The 19,557-nt window shown below is 43.0% G+C and overlaps 1 protein-coding gene across 4 annotated transcripts; it reads left to right on the plus strand.

Moving 5' to 3' along the window:
- The first annotated feature begins 4,749 nt into the window (after window positions 1-4,749).
- Window positions 4,750-18,237, plus strand: alpl (alkaline phosphatase, biomineralization associated). Of its 4 annotated transcripts, none has more exons than XM_028998121.1 (12): window positions 4,750-4,954; window positions 8,799-8,953; window positions 9,358-9,477; window positions 10,096-10,211; window positions 10,680-10,854; window positions 11,442-11,617; window positions 12,253-12,393; window positions 14,372-14,441; window positions 14,533-14,667; window positions 15,077-15,268; window positions 15,375-15,494; window positions 16,603-18,237. In XM_028998121.1, exons 1-12 carry the CDS (start codon window positions 4,758-4,760, stop codon window positions 16,863-16,865), a joined length of 1,860 nt encoding a protein of 619 aa, XP_028853954.1. In that variant the 5' UTR covers window positions 4,750-4,757; the 3' UTR covers window positions 16,866-18,237. The 4 variants fall into 4 exon arrangements, with proteins under 4 accessions (XP_028853954.1, XP_028853958.1, XP_028853956.1 ...); XM_028998125.1 differs by having other exon boundaries at window positions 4,882-4,958; XM_028998123.1 differs by lacking the exon at window positions 4,750-4,954 and adding an exon at window positions 6,260-6,282.
- Window positions 18,238-19,557: the final 1,320 nt, after the last annotated feature.

The following is a 19,557-nucleotide window of genomic DNA, read 5'->3' on the forward strand; positions in this document are numbered from 1 at the left end:
ATGCTATAGGCATATATAAATATATATGCTAGCAAGGCATCTATTCAATATTAAAACGCACACAAAAAGGTTTAGGTCAAGCTGCGATTATCATATATACATGTAACCTATTTTAACTGGACCATACAGTGTAACCCTTTTGCCTAATTAAAGGTGTTAGTATAGATAATCCTACATAAATATTTTTTTTTATGTTTAGCTATTTCCCACTAGGGCTTCGACCACATATCATGACCTCTGAAGAGCCACTCACTCACGCACACACGCCGTGTAATAAACTGATGAATTCTGTCAGGCGTTGTGAGAAACCGCTCCAAACTCACTTCTCGTGACCTGCAAGGGGCAGTGTGATCTTTCAGGTACCGGCTGACGCCATTGTGTGTTATGTGCACAAAACCCAGCGTGAAATACAACCTTCTCTGCCATCCAAAGAGATATGGCTGCCACTCCATTACATTGTGCTGATGGAAACCAGTCTGTTAGTCCTTATATTGTGTAACACAAAGCGCTCCCACCTAGCACATTCAATCAGCCTTGGAACGTCTCAAGTTATGTCTTCTCAGAAGCTGCTTTTCAAAGTTATGGCTTCACAATAGCTACTTATCTTGTTACGCGAGGATCTCTTCCAAGTACGTGCGGATTTATATTTTTTTTCCAGCAGGGAATGGGGCCAATCGATCACAACACATGACACTCTGAAGAGATGTCATCCAGAGAACGGGGGATATTTAACAGGCTCCATCCTGGAACTCGGCATCGCATAGGCGGGCCTGTTCCCGGGAGCGGAGTAATGCAACTCTGCGCAGGGGCACAGGCACCTGCGCTGGCATGCCGTCCTCTCACACCCCAACACTTTCCTGGCAGCCGGCCCCTAGCAGATGTTTCTGAGGGCATTCCAGCTACTCGCCGCAAACCGCCTCCCCGTGTCAGACACCACGCCAGAGGGGCACCGCGGCGACCCCGGCGTTCTCAAGACCGCTGTGAATAAACCCTTTGGGCCGGGGCGGAGGGTCATGAGTCACCGCACGTATCCTACTGCTTCCTGTGGGTAGCTCCGCGAATGGGGGGCGTCGGAGGGACCATAGTTCGCACTGGAGGTCCGAATGACGATGGGGTTCGGCCCTTTTCTCGGGGAGGTGAGGAGGGATTTATCCTCACTTCCCTGAGCAGGGAAAAGATCGGCAGGAGGTTCAATATTCCAGGATTCATGGAAATATGCTGGGCTGCAGCCTATGAGCAAGCCTGTGAACCACAAGTATGTGTCAGTAATTCGTCACTGATCCTGTAAACCAGGGGGTTATTTGTGGCATGGAAGTATTGTCTGGGGATCACTTGAGTATGTCCCTGTTTCTCTGTGTGTGCGAAATGGAGGGGGGGGGGGTATTTTAATTGTGGCGAGTCACAGGACTCATGGCTGGAGGGTTGCGGTCTAAATCCGTGGACAGTAGCCTCTTATTTATTGGATGTTCGTGGATGTGCCTTAGGTGCACAGCAGCAGCTTTGACCATTTCCCCCCCTCACAAAAATAATGTTTGGTAGACTGTTAAGAACATGAGTTATAACAGAATACTTTCAAAAAGGTACAAGAAACAGCTCAGCCCTCCCTTTCCCAAAGTGACTGTATTTTTGTCAGATCTAAAATTTATTTATATCAATAAAACTATGTTAATAAAACAGAAAGTATATGAATAGGTCAAACATAGTACATATCAGTGGAACTGTGGGTGGATGAATGATGAAATAACTACTTCTCCTGTAGAGTAACCGCTGAGTTACTTCCTTTGTGTTAGACAGCGTGCTATTTCGGCTACTCAATTTGTTCCTGAGAAAGTCAAATGTAACTTGGACTCAAGAAATAATATAAATATTAATTTTAAAAACACAAGATTCAAGCTCACAATCTTGGAGTCGAAAGACGCTGCACCTCCATGCACCCACATTATGTGTAATGCTCTCAAATTTATACCAGATTTGGATCATACCGGCCTACTGCAGAAATATCCGCTCCTCGGGTAACCACAAATTAGGGCCTTAGATATAATTAACAATGTCTAGAAAAGGTTTTAATAATATTTGCATACCCAATAAATAAAATAAAACAATCTGTCAGTAAAACGCCGGTCACTGTGCACTTCCGGATTCACTAAGTGCAGGGCGCGTCAGTGCCAAATCCGGACCACCGCAGGCGGGAACCGATCGGGCAAGTGGTACGGATTGGGTACCGACAACGCACATTTGCTATGGACACGTTACCAATTCAAAAACAGCTACATTTAAATATATTTATCAAATTATATATTACTGCAATTTATACCGTCTACGGTTAAATGTATATCGCAGTATGAATTTACGCCATACTGCACAGCCCTGCACGCACTCACATTTTAAAAGTGTGCTGCTGTTTTGCATGATGACTCGAGTGAAGGTGTGCGCTGACTATACCAGCTCCACCCACAGCTTCACAGCGACACAAGGCTGCACGAGGGCCACTGATAAAGACACGCTTGCCACGTGATCGCACTGGAGATCGAGAGCCACGCCGTCAAGCAGGCCTTGTGCTGTCCGAGTGGTTCCTTCGGGGGACGGGGGTGTTAGGCGCCGTGTACTCAAGGCCTCTTTTACCAAAAAGATTTGTACTTGGCTAGGCCCGGCTAGTTCCAAGAATAAGAATTTCCCTGCTCCGTGGTTGCACGCGGTGTGAACGGAGCACTATCTGGCACCACAGCCATTTGTAAGAGAGGCTGACTGCAACTTCAGTCTAACAGGGGGACTGGTTAATGGAAAAAATATGTATATGTATATATATATATATATATATATATATATATATATATAAAAGCTTCTGTCATTTCACAGTTCTTATTCGTAAAATACACTAGAGAAGATTAACTTTACATGCATGACCAACACATAATATCATACGAATACAATGCACCCAAACACAAAAGCAGCACAGAAGACTGGATGCTCATCCACTGTTGCCAAACAAAAAAAAAAGATTTAGAAGATGGGAAAAGTTAAAGCCATTCGGAGAGCCGACACACCTGGGATTTTACTGGCCACCGCGGTGTCCGACCGGTGACCTCAGCCTGTCACCAGGACCAAAAAGACCAACAAACAAACACATATTCTATTTCACAACCAGGAACAGTATATATATATACACACACACACACACACACACACACACACACACACACACACACACACACACACACACACACACACACACACACACACAGGCACATAAACCGTGTTCTGGTCTGGAAAATCTATATATTTACGCGAGTTTAACGCCGCTCTTTGGCTTGTAAACAACTTTAAACCCTCGCACATTAAAACACGCAAGAACGCGACGTTGCTTGGTAAAGTCGCTGGGTGAAGTAGCCACCGGCGTCCGAGCGAACGCCGAGGCGAGAAAAGTCTCTCTTACCATCGCGGCGACAGAGAAGCCCCGGCGTCGCGTTTTAAAGCGACAGCGCGCTGGCTCGCCCCACTGCCATTTCCGAACGGATTATTATAGTGAGAATTTTAGACCGACCGCGTCACCAAGCCACGTGGTCGGCCAAAAAAGCACGCCAGTGGTCGCCGAGGAATGGGCGGCACTCGCACGGCGGGGAAAAGAGAGAACTGACGGGGTTTTACTTCCCAGCGGCAGCAGCGCCAGGAGCTGCTGTAACCCGACCTTTAACCTTTCGCAAATTCTAAATCAATCAAGTATATCTGTATTAATACACACACACACACACACACACACATATATATATATGTGTGTGTGTGTGTGTGTGTGTGTATGTATGTATATATGTGTACATATATACATGTATGTATATGTGTACATACACATGCACCCACACACATTCTGTATATGTTTGCAAAATCCCTTAGCAAAATGTTTGTTTTAGCCAACAAACAGTGCACAGATGGTGACAGGGCTAAGAGGGTCATTTTAGACCTTGAAACACTGTGGAAATTACGTTCATTCTCTGAGACCAGAGGTACACTGTGGGTCCACTATCATTTACATTTACAGCATTTACCAGAGAACCTTATCCAGAGCAGGGACAGCAAACTACAGAAACAGACAGTAGTAAGTGGGGTTTGGACCTGGGTCTTCTGGTTCATAAGCAAATGTGTTACCCACTAGGCTACTACCCACCTAGGCTACTACCTCGGTGGTTGGGGATTCGAACCGGCAACCTTCTGATTATGGGGCCGCCTCCTTAACCGCTAGGCCACCACTGCCCCACTATCATTTACATTTACAGCATTTATCAAACACCCTTATCCAGAGCGACTTACAGCAGTTACAGGGACAGTCCCCCTGGAGCAAGGGACACAATGGTAGTAAGTGGGACTTGAACCCGGGTCTTCTGGTTCATAGGTGAGTGTGTCACCCCTAGGCTACTACCACCCCTTCAGATGAAAAAAATAAATAAAAAAGTTTGCCATTATATGTTATAGCCTGTAGTAGCACATTAATTAGCCACAAATGCTAAAAGAGTTGGTTGGTGAACCATGTGTGCGTTTAGCGGGTCGACACTGACTCTGAATGCATGGAAAGGTGCTGGGAGGGTTTGGGCCCAAGTTGATTTTCTTTCTAAATGAACTTTTCTAAATGGCTTTTATCATGACCCGCCGTCAGGTCGATTTGTGCGTAAACACTGACACCTTGTGGCCGCATCGCGAAACGCCCCAGAAGCGCTTCTCGTGAAGCGCGCCGCGGCTTCATTGAATCGGTGGAAACGTCCTATAACATGGACGCAGCGGACGGGATGCTTTCCGGAGATCCCTCTGCTGCTCAGTTGTCCTCGAATGGAACTCGCACCTCTCCCCCCCGCATCTCGCCAGGAGGAGCTCGGCCCCCAGAGAGCGATGCTCGCCATTGTGTTCTGCCCTGCCCGCGTATAAAAGCTCGGGGTGGGGAACGCCGGGAACGCAGAGCGCGCCAAGGGTAGGTGAGTGCGGTTTACTTTTAACTCGCCTGGCATGTGCATGTCTGTGTAATATTTGTTTCTTTTCTTTTGAATGAAAGAAAGTGACGAAAGTGACCCAACGACAGATACATTTCGCATTGTAGGTTTTACGCGCAGAACGCATGGAAGTTTGCTGAATGAAAACGCCGGATGAATGTGTTGCATTCAGCTTTTATTTGAAATTAAGTTCATGTAAAAGTGCCTCTTTAATTGAAAAGTTCACCCTAAATTCCCCAGACATGTATGTTTCCCCTTTCTTAAATATATATGTGTGTGTGTGTGTGTGTGTGTAATAATTCAGATTGGGATAAGTAATGGGATTAGTGTAGCCTGTCATTTGTCGAGCATGTTTACTACTTGGAGCGTATGCATCCATTATGAAGCGTGTTGGCCGCCTCTGAATCAGCTTGGAAATATGCACCCTTGTAAGTGTCCTCAATAATGTTGACTCTCTCTACTAGCTACCATTGATTATTCGCAATATGTGTTATATTCTCGAATGGTTTGGATGGCCATTCACTTATGGATTGACATATGGATCAGTAGATCACATTCCTATACATGTTAAAGTGCAAGAATCCTGAAGGTCACCAAGGGTTCTCCACTTTTACAATAGTGCAAAGGTGTTGACCTCTGGATTTTGTGACAATGACAAGGAAGGTCTCGGCTGTGTGTGTGTGTGAAAGGGCTAAACAGAGCAACAGCAGTTGTCCTTGGCAGAAAGTTGGTTCCACCCCTCTGCCTTCTGCAGCCTTAACGGGCCACTTATGGGTAATTAACGAATTACAAAGGAAATCAGTGGGGCCATGCGTGCTGAGGTTTTACGTGGGGCAGTTGACTACAAAGGCAAAGACAACATCACAACTGCCCCCTCTGGGGTGTTTTTCCTTGGCCAAATGTCTGTCTAACCCAACCACGTTAATGACAAAGAACGCTCATTTGGTCGTGAAAGGGCGACCTGGAATGTTTTGAATTATTAACGCTTGTAGACAGGAGCTAGACAGAAGGCTTAGAAGGTTCTTTGGAGATTTAGCGATGTTCTTGACTTATTTAGATTTAATTTCCTTGACATGGAACTCCTAGATTTTTATGGGGGAAAATCACACATATAGCCACGCCTGTTATTGACTATGCCTTAAGCACCCGCCAGACGGTTATGTGCATTAAAGATTATCCCTGTAATGCGTTTAACAGCCCATATGTTTACCGGGTCCGTTAAAGCATAATTTGCTTTTTAATTGTTGTATACAATATACAGCTTTAAAATATCAAGTTGATCATTTTTAATTGTGAAGAATATGCTATGGTAAGCAAATATTTATTGTATATTAAATACAGTTAAAAAATGTAGGGTCATTTAGATAGAAATAATTGTAATTTTTTGGAGGGGAAAAAATTGTTTGATCATTTAAAAAAAAGCCATCAAATGGATCAAAACTTCAGTCCAGACATTGTCAATGATGGAATATCTGCCTACATGTAGAGACAAACGTTATCAGCAACAATTACACCAATGGAAGTCTGTGTTTGTTAACCCAAGCACTTTACAAATTCACACTAGTACAGTATCTAGTGCGTCAGCAGCTGTGGGTTTTGCTACATAATTATTTCGAACTTTTTTGATGATCGTTTATTATTCTTTTTCTCATGTTTTTCTATTTAAACCCATTTCCTTTTTTTAACGGGAAAACAAGAACATTTCGAAATGACTCTATATGTATATTAGGGACAGAGCGAGAGATGTCACATGTTGTTTTAATGTTTGTGTGAGGAGACACATGGCATTTATCACCAGTGGTGACAATGAAGCAGGACGCATGGTTCGGTGGTACCGTTTACTACCTCCTGCCGCTGTCTGCATAAACAGGATTTAACCGTAATCCTCGATCAGAAGCCTGCACAGCTCAGGGAGTCTCTCAGTGGTGGAACAAGTCCAGCTCCCATCACCATGCTGTGCTGCTTGGCGCCTCTCTGAGAAAGCGTGGAGTGGGCGAGAGGCCGTGCTCTCTCGCCGGCATGGCCTGAGACCCGGAGGTACCTGTATGTTGACGACATGGCGCGCGAGGGACTGTGGATGGTGCTGACCGCCCTGTTCTCGGGCATGTTTCTGCTGTTGGTGTTGGCGCTGCTCTGCTTCTTCACCTGCAGGCTGGCATCCAGGCCCCTTCAGGCATGGTAACATCTGCACCGTTTGCCTTGACTTGTTTTCTTCTGCTATGATGCATTATACAAGTTGCTTCCTGCATTCTCATGTTCTCTGAATCAGTGCTGAGAAATTCACATGGGATGCAAAGTGAGCTAAAGAAACATCTGACTGACTTATTATCAGTCTTTTAATTTCATGATTAATAAGGTTAGCATGCTCAGTCCCTCTGGCCTGAATGGTGCTGAAGTTCATGTGTTAAGTTTTGCTAAGAAAGTGAAGCGCCACAAGCTGGTAGACTGTGAAGGACCTTTTCCTATTCAGGCGGGGGTGTCCACATAATCGGCTTCGTCATGCCTATTAAATCTCTCTGCGCTGTGGCACTCAATCCCATTAAAGTGACCTTGGAGGAGGTGAGAGGAGCTTAGGAGAATGGCTTCCCCATGGAGTAGCTCTCCATGCTCCGAGCCACGCTGGTCACTCCAAGTCATTACAGTGATTTCTTGGTTTACAGGGAACGTTTATTACATTACAAAAGGCTACGGCGTTCCACAAAAAAGTGAGGAAAATATTCTCAATATTCTATCTATGGAAAGAAAGAGAAAGTGAAGTGATTGTCACATGTGATACACAGCAGCACAGCACACGGTGCACACAGTGAAATTTGTCCGCTGCATTTGTCCACTCATCGCTCTGAGTGAGCAGTGGGCAGCATGACAGGATGGGGACAGAGTGTGGGGACAGTGCTTTACTCAGATCGGGATTCGAACTGGCAACCTTCTGATTACGGGGCCTCTTGCTTAACCGCTAGGCCACCACTGCCCCAAAATGGTGAAAGTAAAGTTTTGGCTTCACTGTTAGATCTTGTTCTTAATTCCGAAAACAAGGCAGACAAATGTGATACAGCACTACTGTTTAGTGTAATCTGAAGCTGCATAAAACTGGGCTTGGAAAACTAAATCCTGCACCATAAGAAACATTATTCTCCCAAGACTCAAAACTGCGTTTGAGTTTGCTGACATACCCTGTCTGAAAAAGGCTTGGGAATTGTAGAGAATCCTTCAGTAGAATAAAATATAAATATGAACGATGATGTCGTAATAATTTGGTTAGATCATATACAAGCTATACAATGTATAGCTTCATAAGAAAATTCAGAAATCACTGCAACTGTTTTAAACAAAATATAATTGGAGGGTGGGACACCATGGACATTTGACATATTGACAAGAGATGCAAACACACCCCACATGTGATGTCCATTATAGCCCAATGAAATTCAAGCCTGAAGATGTACTACTAATACCCATAAATTCCATTGCTTCATTACATGGCCGTATGCACTAAGAATCCCAGAGGGTCAGCTTGTGCCCTATACCCTGGACAGCCTTTGTGCCTAATTTGTACAATTTGTGAATCCTCAGTGATGGTCAGCTTGCACTGCTTATACATTGGGAGAGCTAATGATTTATTTGTACTGTATCTATGTGTCATGAGACTGTAGTTGTCAGCTTGTGTTGCATAAATGTTGAGGCTCTTCCAACACAAGCCCTAGGGCACTGGCCATACTGTCCTTAATTCCACAGTGCTGAGTTAGTTATATCCCAGAAGTCCCCAGTCAATGATTTTCCTATGTCTAATGCCATAGGGCGTTTGTCCCCTTCTCTCTTCTTTTTCAGCTCAGCTGAAGTCTCAGACCCCTCTCCTAGGTTGTGGAATGTAAGATTTGCTGTGGGGAAAATGGCACATGGGAAACAGGAGACCTGGACAGTGGCTGTCTTGCTCATCACTCTCTGGCTGGCACAGGATGCCCTGGGGAAGCCACAGTTTCCAGGTGAGTCAGTGGTCTAATGTACCACAATCTGACCCACCACAGCTGGGTCTCTCACCTGTAAGAAAAGGCAGTTAATCACATTTTCTGTGACCGTCGTAGTATTGTTGCTTTTGGTGACCATGTCATTTTCAACAATGACTAACCTTAACCCTAGATTCTTGAGAAATACACCCTTTCAAATCCCCAGTGTCGCATGACATAAGATTAGTGATTTTCTTTTGCGATCACAGTCCAGTAATTTCAAGACCATGCAACGAAATTATATTTTCTGCTTTCCTAAGGAGATTATGGCTTCTTTTTCCAGATGTACAGCATGCATGATTGTGCAAGGGTCTGAAGAGATTAAGAAGCTTACGCAAATACATGATGTTCAGGGTAGATAATTATTTATTTTTAAAAATCAGAACAGGAGAAGGATCCTACTTTCTGGAATACATGGGCCCAAAGGAGTCTTAGGAGTGCCCTGGATCTACAGGAGCTGAACAAGAACATGGCCAAGAACCTCATTCTCTTTCTTGGAGACGGTAGGCCCATTTAGCCATGTTGAATGAACGTATGATGGTAAACAAAATTCAAGGCACCCAGTCTTTCTGGAACAGCTCACAGTTTAACACGTAACACAATATGGCAAGCCTTCACACATCTTAGATGAGGCAGTGGTGGCCTAGCAAGTAAACGTAATCGGAAGGTTGCCGTTTCAAATCCCGAACTGCCAAGATGCCACTGAGGTGCCACTGAGCAAAGAACCGTTCCCAGGTGCCTTTCATGGCTGCCCACTGCTCACCAAGGGTGATGGGTTAAACAATAACTTCACTTCAGTTAACCAAATCAACATCATTACTTAAAATGACATGTTGATGTCAACTGCTGATTTGACAACTTAGAATCTATTTCCAGCAAATTACTGAACCTCCAGAATATGCATTGTGGTTGTGTGGCCCAAGGTTGTGCTGACTCATGTTTACAGGAGCATGTCACTCATCACTCTTTGACATTACACGCATTGTTGTGAGTGTCAGGTTGATACAAGTTTAGCAAATCTGATTAACTTGTCGGAACATAAACAGGAACATAGAGGACTCTTGCTTGCCCAAATACACATAAGCATCATGTAACAGAGCCTCTGTGTTTCTACTCCACAGGAATGGGAGTTCCCACCATCACCGCTGCTCGGATCCTGAAGGGTCAGTTGTTGGGTCAGCCTGGAGAGGAGACGCAGCTGGAGATGGACAAATTCCCCTACGTGGCTCTCTCCAAGGTGCGTCTTGTTTGTTGCGAATCTGCCCATGCCTCTGCTTTGTGTGGGTAATGCAGCTGATGATACCACAGCATGGTGTGACGACAGAGGTTACATTCAAGCCGTAGCTTGATAGCAACATTGATTGTGGTTGTCGGATTACAGCTCACTGACGTTGTCTCGTGTGTGACTAGATACCGGATAGCCACACAGCGGTAGCAGGCTGCAAACAAAGCTATTTACGTCCAAAGCCAAGGCACTGTCCTGGAGGGGGTAATAATGTTAATCCCAACGTATAATTTACTGTCTAACTCCGGTGTATCAGGTTTTGAGAGGAATCACAAGGCTTGTTCCACATACACCCAGCTAAAAATGTTTTTAAAAGAGCATTAAAAGGGTTGATTTTTAATCAAAGGGTCTGGTTGTCTGGTGATCTATTGATGTGCTATTGTCCAAGCATGAACAAACACATGTCTTCACCCTTGGCAGACATACAACACCAACGCACAAGTGCCGGACAGCGCAGGGACAGCCACAGCATACCTATGCGGCGTAAAGGCAAATGAAGGGACGTTGGGCGTAAGCGCTGCCGCCGTGAGGTCACAGTGCAACACGACTCAAGGGAACGAGGTCACCTCCATCCTCAGATGGGCCAAGGATGCAGGTAAACCTTTACTGGTGCTGACTGTTAAGGCTCTGTGCACTAAATGTGAAGTCGTATCCCAATTATGGCAAAAAAGTAAAATGGTTAATAGAAGGAAAGCGAGCGTTTGTAATTTGAAGGGAGCTAATGAAAAACAGAAATGGTTTATGAAACTGCACGAAAACTGGTTTAGAAGAAAAGAGAGGATTGATCATTATTAAACCTCTGGTTTTCAACTGTTAAGTGACTCACTGGAGCTGAATTGCTGATGTGCCTGGGCAGCCTGCTAGAAAGATCAAAGTTAGATGGATGGAAGTCGGAGGCTTAGTATTAAATTTAACCCATAAAAATGCACCGGCTGCTCTTCCATCCATTGAACGGTCCCGTTTGGTCTGGAAAGGACAGTGGTTTTATGAAAGGAAGGATTGTCTGCCCAGTTTGAGATAGGTTGAATATAAATGGTTCTAAAATGGTTTTAAAAGTGCTTGTCATATCAAACTTAGAGAAAAAAAGAGATTTGAGACAAGTGGCTTTACTTCTTTATCAGCAAAGGTCACACTTTTGAATCAATGAGAAAAGAGTGAGGTGAGATGCTCTTTGTTCACCAGGCAAATCGGTTGGAATAGTCACCACGACCAGGGTCAACCATGCCACACCCAGCGCTGCCTATGCTCACTGTGTCGACCGAGACTGGTACTCTGACGGGGAGATGCCACAGGACGCATTGGACACAGGCTGCAAGGACATTGCCCGGCAGCTGTTTGAAAACATCCCCAACATTGATGTGAGTTCTTTATTTAAAAAAAAAAAAGCGCAAAAATATCCAGTGGCTATAATTGTGTGTTTTATTCTCACAGGAATAAGCAAACTGATACAGAGTGTATGAAAGGCCTTTTAGCTCCTCGCAAAAAACCCCCATTATTTTAGTGCCGGATAAGCGTGAAAGTATCATGCGTCTATTGAAATATCAAAGGTCTGTCCCTGAGCAGAGCCTCTGTGTATATCTTCTGTATCATGAGCATAAACATCATGTCATAAGCATAAAAATTCCATTACAAGCTAGAAAAAAGATTCGCTCTCCAGTCACCATTGTTAAATTTACATTTATTTTAAATGTGCAATTTACCAGCTACCCAGGATGCATATTTATTTCATATTTTGTTCAGTATGCTCGATTTAAATTGGCCTACATTTTTGCATTATGCACTTAGTATTACAAGCTAATTGTGGCTCATTTTTCCAAGACAGAACTGGTGTAGGCAAGGTTTGTGGCCTTTTTTGCTGATAAAGATTCAGACAACCTCTGAAGGATTCCACCTCTGAATCATTTGTTCTGCATTCCACTTTTAGCAACCATTTGTGATTCGTGAGTCATTTAAATATTTTGTATTTATTGATATACGAATTCCGCATTTGCAGGTCATTATGGGTGGTGGTCGGAAGTACATGTACCCAAAAAACACGTCTGATGTGGAGTATCCCATGGACAAAAAGCTGAATGGCACACGGAGAGACGGCAGGAATCTGGTCCAGGAGTGGGAGAACAGGATGAAAGGCAAAGTGAGCACTGATGTTCCAACTCTATTGTGTTCCTCTGTTCTAAATCCTCAATGTGCTTTTGCTGTGTGTCTTGTTACGTTCTATCCAGTCTGTCGGGCTTGCTTTTTTTTAAATATAAGACGGCAACCCACCTGAATCATAAGGCCAGAGTCTGTTCTACACTTTCCACTCATGTGACTCTTGAAAGGACCAGTTAAACATCTCAAATTCGGTTAGACAGTGATTACATGGAATGACGTGAGATAAAAAAAATGCCCCTGAAGCTCCTTGTTCTTGAGAATTCATGTTGGGTCAGACTGTGTAGCCAGGAAATATTATCTGCTGAAAGCTGATCAAAGGGAAATGTGAGGACTCTAGCTAACCCACACCGACTCGAGCTGACACCACCCTATATGTTCGTACACTACAGCAGGGTGGAAAAAAATATCAGGAAATCTATTTTTGTTTCTCTTGTTCTGAATAATGAATATTGTTGTGTTCCACTTTTGTTGATTCATTTTGGATTTATGGGGCCAGTGTACAAAATCATGGTGAATGATCCAGTTTAGGCATCTTGGTTCATTTTCAAATGCTTTTTCCAGGCAGGTACAAAATATTAAACACAGAAGAACACCAATGCATTATTGCTGCATTGTCTCATGAAAGCATCTAATGAATATATATGGTAGGCTTTGCCTAATCCATGTCTATCAGTCTTAAAACTAGCTGCTATCAGGGATGAAATGCTGTTACTTGCCATTAACTTTATAGCTTTATTGTGTGTGGTTAGCTGGTCAGTAAAGAACTGATTCTGTGGCTTTTCTGGTTAGGTTTAATGTAATGGGTGGTTACTCAGAATGTTGTCATAGTAAACAGTTGTTTTTAATATTCCATAAGAAGCACAGAATAAAAGTGCTAGGAAAACAGGACGAGTAGGCATAGTGCGGTGGGTGCCATACGTAAGGCATACAAGATGTGTATAGCAGTGGGAGTGGGCGGTGTCAACAGAGCATGTCTAAATGTTTATCTGTAGGTCTGAAGTTTTGTCATGATTTAAACCGGATGTCTGGATTTCATACATCCATACACAGACTATGACTGGTCTGTGGTTGCTTACACAGCAGGCTTTGGGTGCCACTGAGCCTTGGGTTCCCATTGTTCTGTTGCTTCTGTGGACCACATTTTGTAGGTACTAACCATTCCAGACACCAGGAATAACCCATAAGACCCATAAGATAAGACTCCCATTACATTTCCAGTCAAAGGTTTGAACACATGGAAATACATTCAGATATTTTTTGACACATATGTAAAACACTTTTACATCTCTAACTGCTTTGATACTATTGTGATCACAATAACCAGATTCATGAGATGTTCATCCAATGAAGGGAAAGTAGCCAACAATTCTTTCAGGACTGCAAGGTTGTCTGATGAAATTATGGGTTAGTAGTTTGGAGCCACTGATGGCATGATTCGGATTAGTTTCGTCCGGTTCCATTGCCTTTTTTTGTGGTGATGTGGGACTGGTGTGGTTTGATAGTCCTCCTACCCACCCAACGTACAGACAATAACACAGCAGTTATGGCTTCCTGTTTTTTGTTCTTGTGTCTGTCTGGTGATGCTGAAGGACAGGCAGAAATTTTGAGACATTCCTCCACCTTTGCGTTGATAACCGTATCAGTTATTGTTTTGCAAACATGACTTACTGTGTAACTTTTATACAGATATATCAGCCTCATAAAACCCAAACAGCAGGAAGACTGTGTCACGGTGCGGTTGTATGTTGGCTTAGTTTAATTGTGCTGTGATTGTCATTTTCTGTAAATGTAGTTTGCTCGGTTTTTCTTCCCCTTTAATTTCTGAGTTGTTTCAGGCTTATCATCAAAGAGACTAAATGTTCTCAAAGTCCTCATCTCTAATCACTCACTACCTGTATAATCACTTAAATGGCAATAGATAAATCCTATGTGAAAAATATGTGTGATTTTCTAAACAGAGGGCCCACTATGTGTGGAACAAGTCAAGCCTCCTGTCCCTTAACCCTAGCAACGTTGACTGCATTCTGGGTAAAGTCATCTTTTCCTGCTCCAGACACTTATATTTTCTTAGTGTCACAAGCTCACTTCGAACAAAGTCCTCCTCCATGTGTTCACTCAGGCCTGTTCGAGCCGGCCGACATGCCGTATGACCTCGAGAGAAACCAGGACACTGACCCCTCCCTTACCGAGATGGTGGATGTGGCCAACAACATTCTGAAAAAGAACCCAAATGGCTTTTACTTGCTGGTGGAGGGTGAGAATCTTGAAGATAAACCCCACAGTTATTGTAAATCATTTTGTACCTTTTTTAAGGTGTGCAACATGGGTAAAAAAAAGGCTTGAAAAAAAACAAAAACAGAAAAAAAGGCCTTTTTGGCTCCAATCCCAGAGCGATTTAAAAAAATGTTGTTTATTACAGAATTAAAAAAAGAAATGCTTTCTGGCACCTACTGGGCAGCACATTTGCATGAAATTAACAATTATTAATCGATGCTGTACTTTAGCACACAGCACACCTTTATGTAGTGAGAGTGTAGCGGAGTTGGTTGCTTCAGAGTCATGCATATCGAGAGAAAGTCGTATTTGCACAGTGCAGTTGCTTCGCTGTGTCAACTTTTCTCCTCGTTACGAGAGAGGAGACTAATCGTAAAGTTCTCCAACAGGCGGCCGCATCGACCATGGTCACCATGACGGCAAAGCCAAACATGCCTTATATGAGACTGTGGAAATGGATCGAGCAATAGGTCGGGCAGGCTTGCTGACCAGCACCTACGATACCCTGACGGTGGTTACGGCAGACCACTCGCACGTCTTCAACTTTGGAGGCTACACACCGCGAGGAAACACCATCTTTGGTATGAAACGAGCTAAAATAAATCTTTCTCTCCAGTTTGGTGCTGGATTGTGTTTTGCTTCTGGATGGTTTGGGTTTATCTGAAGTTGTTTGTGTTTTTCTGACAGGGCTGGCCCCAATGTTGAGTGACATCGACCAGAAGCCCTTCACAGCCATCCTGTACGGGAATGGACCGGGGTTCAAGCTGGTCAACGGCTTGAGGGAGAACGTCTCTACTGTCAATTATGGTACATGATCTCTTTTTCCAGCTCAAATTCTTGTAATCATCTTCAGCCCTTTTTTAGGTACAATAACCAAATTTGCTAACCAAGAACCACAGCTAATTTGGTTATGGGATCAATTTTTTAGATTAGGACGTTGTACATTGGGTGGGTTCAAGAATGTCCGAATTGTTAAACAAAAAAAGATTGATAATCAATCCGCATATTTGGTTTGGGAATGGACAAGGTAATGATTACATTGAGATATCCTCTGACCACACCATGAGCAAGTTTCATTGGGGGACAGAGTTAAACAGCGGAGGATGGGAAACTTGGTATCTTTTGCGGGAACTTGCTGGTGGAGAACGTGCACCTATGAACAATCCTATTCTTATTTTAGTGTGCTTAACATAATTCAATGAACTTAAAAAAATCTTTATTTATCCCAGAAGGGCAATTAAAGGTGTACCGTTTGGCGCAGTTGAACAAGTACACAAAGACATGAAGTGCAACAGTGTTTTTCACAGTCTATAAAAATGCTGTGCAAAAATGGTAGATTTTTCAGGTAGATAAGAATAGAATAAATATATGAAGGGGAGGGATTGTTAATGGGCTTGGTGGGGGTGAAGAACAGAATGAATGACAAGTTCCAGTGAAAGGAGGTGGGGGGAAGGGCAGTATGTGAATTGAGGAGTCGAATGGCAACCTTATGTTTTACATCATCCCAGAATGAGGAAGAGCTGTCAATATGGCATGGGCTTCTCCCACATTAAAACGGCAATAAGAATCTGGTGACAGGAATAAAAAGATTTGTTACTTTCCCTTTTTTGTGTTTTCACTCATTTATTTCTGCAAGTATTGAAAATACCAATGTCTGGGCAATGTCTGTTATAGGGCTTTTTGTAATTAAGGTGTGAGTTGCTGTAATGATGCATGCACAATGCATCATGCACAACACACCTAGTGGGTGGGGATTTCTAAATATGTTGATCACCAACTGCTATAATTAACTTTTGTTGGTGTTTTGATTAGGGACATGCAACACAAATTATTCATATCGGAAAAACCTGTCAAAAATTGAATAATGCGTGTTTCTTAAAATACTTTGCTTTCTTGTGCTCTGTACTTCTTACAGAAGAAAATAACTATCAGGCTCAGTCAGCTGTTCCCCTGCGCATGGAGACTCACGGAGGGGAAGATGTGGCCATCTTTGCCAAAGGCCCCATGGCACATCTTCTACATGGGGTCAAGGAGCAGAACTACATCCCTCATGCCATGGCGTATGCCGCTTGCATCGGCCAGAACAAAGACCACTGTCGTTTTTACCCTAACTCAGCCCTAGGCACGAAACCCACCGTGCTGCCGGCCCTTCTCACACTTGCCTGGATGGTGTTCTGACCCTTTCACATCTGACCCCTCCAACACCCATAAACCCTTAACCCATACTCTTAGAACATGACCACAATTCTCTGCTACTTTCAAATGTTTTTTTTCATACTTTTTTAAAGATATAAACTTTATAAGGAACCACAGGGGAATTTGATGGACACAATGTACTGCTGCTGGCAAGAACTTGATCCAGTGAAGAACATATGAAATGCAGACAGGTTAGATAAGCCGTGAAACCGACAATGGATTTCAATGTCAGCATAGTTCTCATGTACTGTTAAAAAATGTGCTATATTAAATAAATAAATAAATAAGTAGAGCAGTGGTTCCCAAACCAGCCTACTGACCCAACAGCTGGTTCAGTACATGAGGGACATATCCGGTGTGCTGATCCTATAAATCCTATTAAGCAAAAATTAATGATACTGAATGCACTGAAATGCATAGATCTGAAATTGATTCAGCTGCACTGGAATATTATAGTTGGTTATGATATACATAATCACTTAAGATTTGTATTGTGGGACTGATGGCACTTAGATAAGAAAATGTGTCTAGTGGCAGAACTTTTATTTTTATTTGCATTCTGTTATACAGTTTCTCCAATCTCATTTGTATAATTGGTGAAGGTGCCACCGAGGTCCCCTTGAGCATCCCCACACATTACTCCCAGAGCTCTTTTCATGGCTAAGGGTGATGGGTTAAATGGACAAAGTTTTTCACTTAAAGTGTAATAGTCCTTATTTTTTCTTATTCAGCTGATTTGATTTGGATACAGGGAAATACATCCTTTACTAAATGAAAAATGTTTTCCATCTTTCCATATTTTATATGTAAAATCACTGTGTTGTCATAAGACTTTTGACTAATATCTATATCAGGTAAACATTCTGTTGATCTAGAAGGTATTGTATACCGAGAACATAATTTGGTCAAGAATTATGATCAAACAGCCTTAAATACCATTCATATATAGTCAAATATAATGAAAAAAGAGGAAAGTGATTCACAAATATGGATTAACTGGGAATGACTGGTTTGGGTACATCTGCAATCCTACTGCACTTTTATACCACAAATAAATGTCACAATTAGAAATAAATAAATAAATAAATAAGGGTGTTTTTTGAAAGTTCACAGAATGAGGTTCATTATAAAGGTGACATGCTGTTTTCAATGGGTTGTAATGGCATCCAGATCTACCTCATGCGTTTTTATTTAATTGACCAAACTACATCACATGTGTCTGGAAACACAAGTAGTTACATTTCATGAATGCATTATTTTGAAATCTCATTAATGCATATTTGTGTACTTCTGGTTGCATTATCGTCAAGAAATGTTCCCATTCGCAATAAAAAGGTCGGGCTTTTTCAACACAGCTTGTGGTTGCATTTCATCATTAAATAATTGACTGGAATAATCAAACCATGTTGGTTGAAGTGAGATGAAACAGATACATTTAATTGCATTTGTAGTCTGATTGTAATGTGGCACGACACCAAAGAAGGGGAGGACCCAGAAAACCATCTCATTTAAACTGGACAAACACAAACGCCTCTACTTGGGTCAAATGGAAGTGGAAACGGGAAAAGGAAAGCTTTACGATCATACCGGGGAACACACACCCATACACAGTGCGAACTCGCACACACCCACACACTCCACCTACGCATACCTGACACCGAAGTCACACCGACTTCAAGCAGAGGCAAATCCAGATTCAATTCAAAGATTGATACCCTTCTGCTATTGATTGCAACATATACTAACCTCAGATGTCTTTTGTTCAGGCTTGTTAAACACAGCGACCTGACTTAATGGAAAAAATATGCAATGCAGTTAGTGGCCTTCATTCATACTTTTGCAATCATTGTTTGTCAAATGTTTCCCTACTGACCTGTAATCACAGTCAGACAAGAAAGTATTTCCTAGTAAAGGGAACCAATGAATGACAGAGCGGTTTGTTATTGTGGCAAAAAAGTGCAAGAGCACTTATGACAGCGCAGAAGGACATGCTGTACAGGAATTGGTTGATTGGTCCCCTGCACCATTTGTCTCCACCCTTTGCTTTCTTTTGAATGAGTGTGTACATTCCGTGATGCTTTTAATTCTCTAATTCTTTTTTCTCAGAAAATTCATGGAACATGGCAAGGTTCTTTTTGCCAGAGCAGAGACTTCTCGATTGTGATAAAAATGGGTCAGGAGAGCCTAAAGAGGTTTGGATTTTCACATCAAAGCGCTCTTTGTGCTCTGACTGTTGCAGAAGATGAACCTTCATCATCAGACAAATAATCAATCTCACAGATCCGGAGAAAAGAGAAAACTGTTGGCTCCGTTCGCCATCCTCCTCTGCGTTTTCCGTGCTGCGGCGTCCTTCCTCTGGTTTCCACCGTGATGTCCAGCCTTTGAGATGGCCGCCATAGGCTCCACAGCTCAAGTAAATAATAGGAAAAAAAAGCAATTGGGAGGCACAGTGGAGCACAGACTCTTTGTCAGATCAAATGTAGTCAGCAGCGCCGGGCTGACAGCTACCGGGCAACCGGGTATAAAGGAAGCACTGAGGCTGCAACCAGACGCTAATGCTGTCTTTCTCCAAAACTAGATCTTTCTCAAGGCACCCCCTGCCTTCCTCCATATTCCCTTTATGTCATTGTGAAAGCTCGAGCGAGGGCAGCTAATGAGAGCCCCATTATTACAC

The sequence above is a fragment of the Denticeps clupeoides genome, chromosome 12, assembly GCF_900700375.1.
Source record: "Denticeps clupeoides chromosome 12, fDenClu1.1, whole genome shotgun sequence".
In the NCBI taxonomy this organism is placed as follows: Eukaryota; Metazoa; Chordata; class Actinopteri; order Clupeiformes; family Denticipitidae; genus Denticeps; species Denticeps clupeoides.

What these genes read in the sequence shown, in the direction of transcription:
- alpl (XM_028998121.1), top strand. Translation starts at nt 4,758, where the DNA reads ATGGACGCAGCGGACGGGATGCTTTCCGGAGATCCCTCTGCTGCTCAG. An exon ending in AGAACAGGATGAAAGGCAAA is followed by an intron (nt 12,394 to 14,371) that starts GTGAGCACTGAT and finishes TTTTCTAAACAG; the next exon opens with AGGGCCCACTATGTGTGGAA. An exon ending in CGTCTCTACTGTCAATTATG is followed by an intron (nt 15,495 to 16,602) that starts GTACATGATCTC and finishes TACTTCTTACAG; the next exon opens with AAGAAAATAACTATCAGGCT.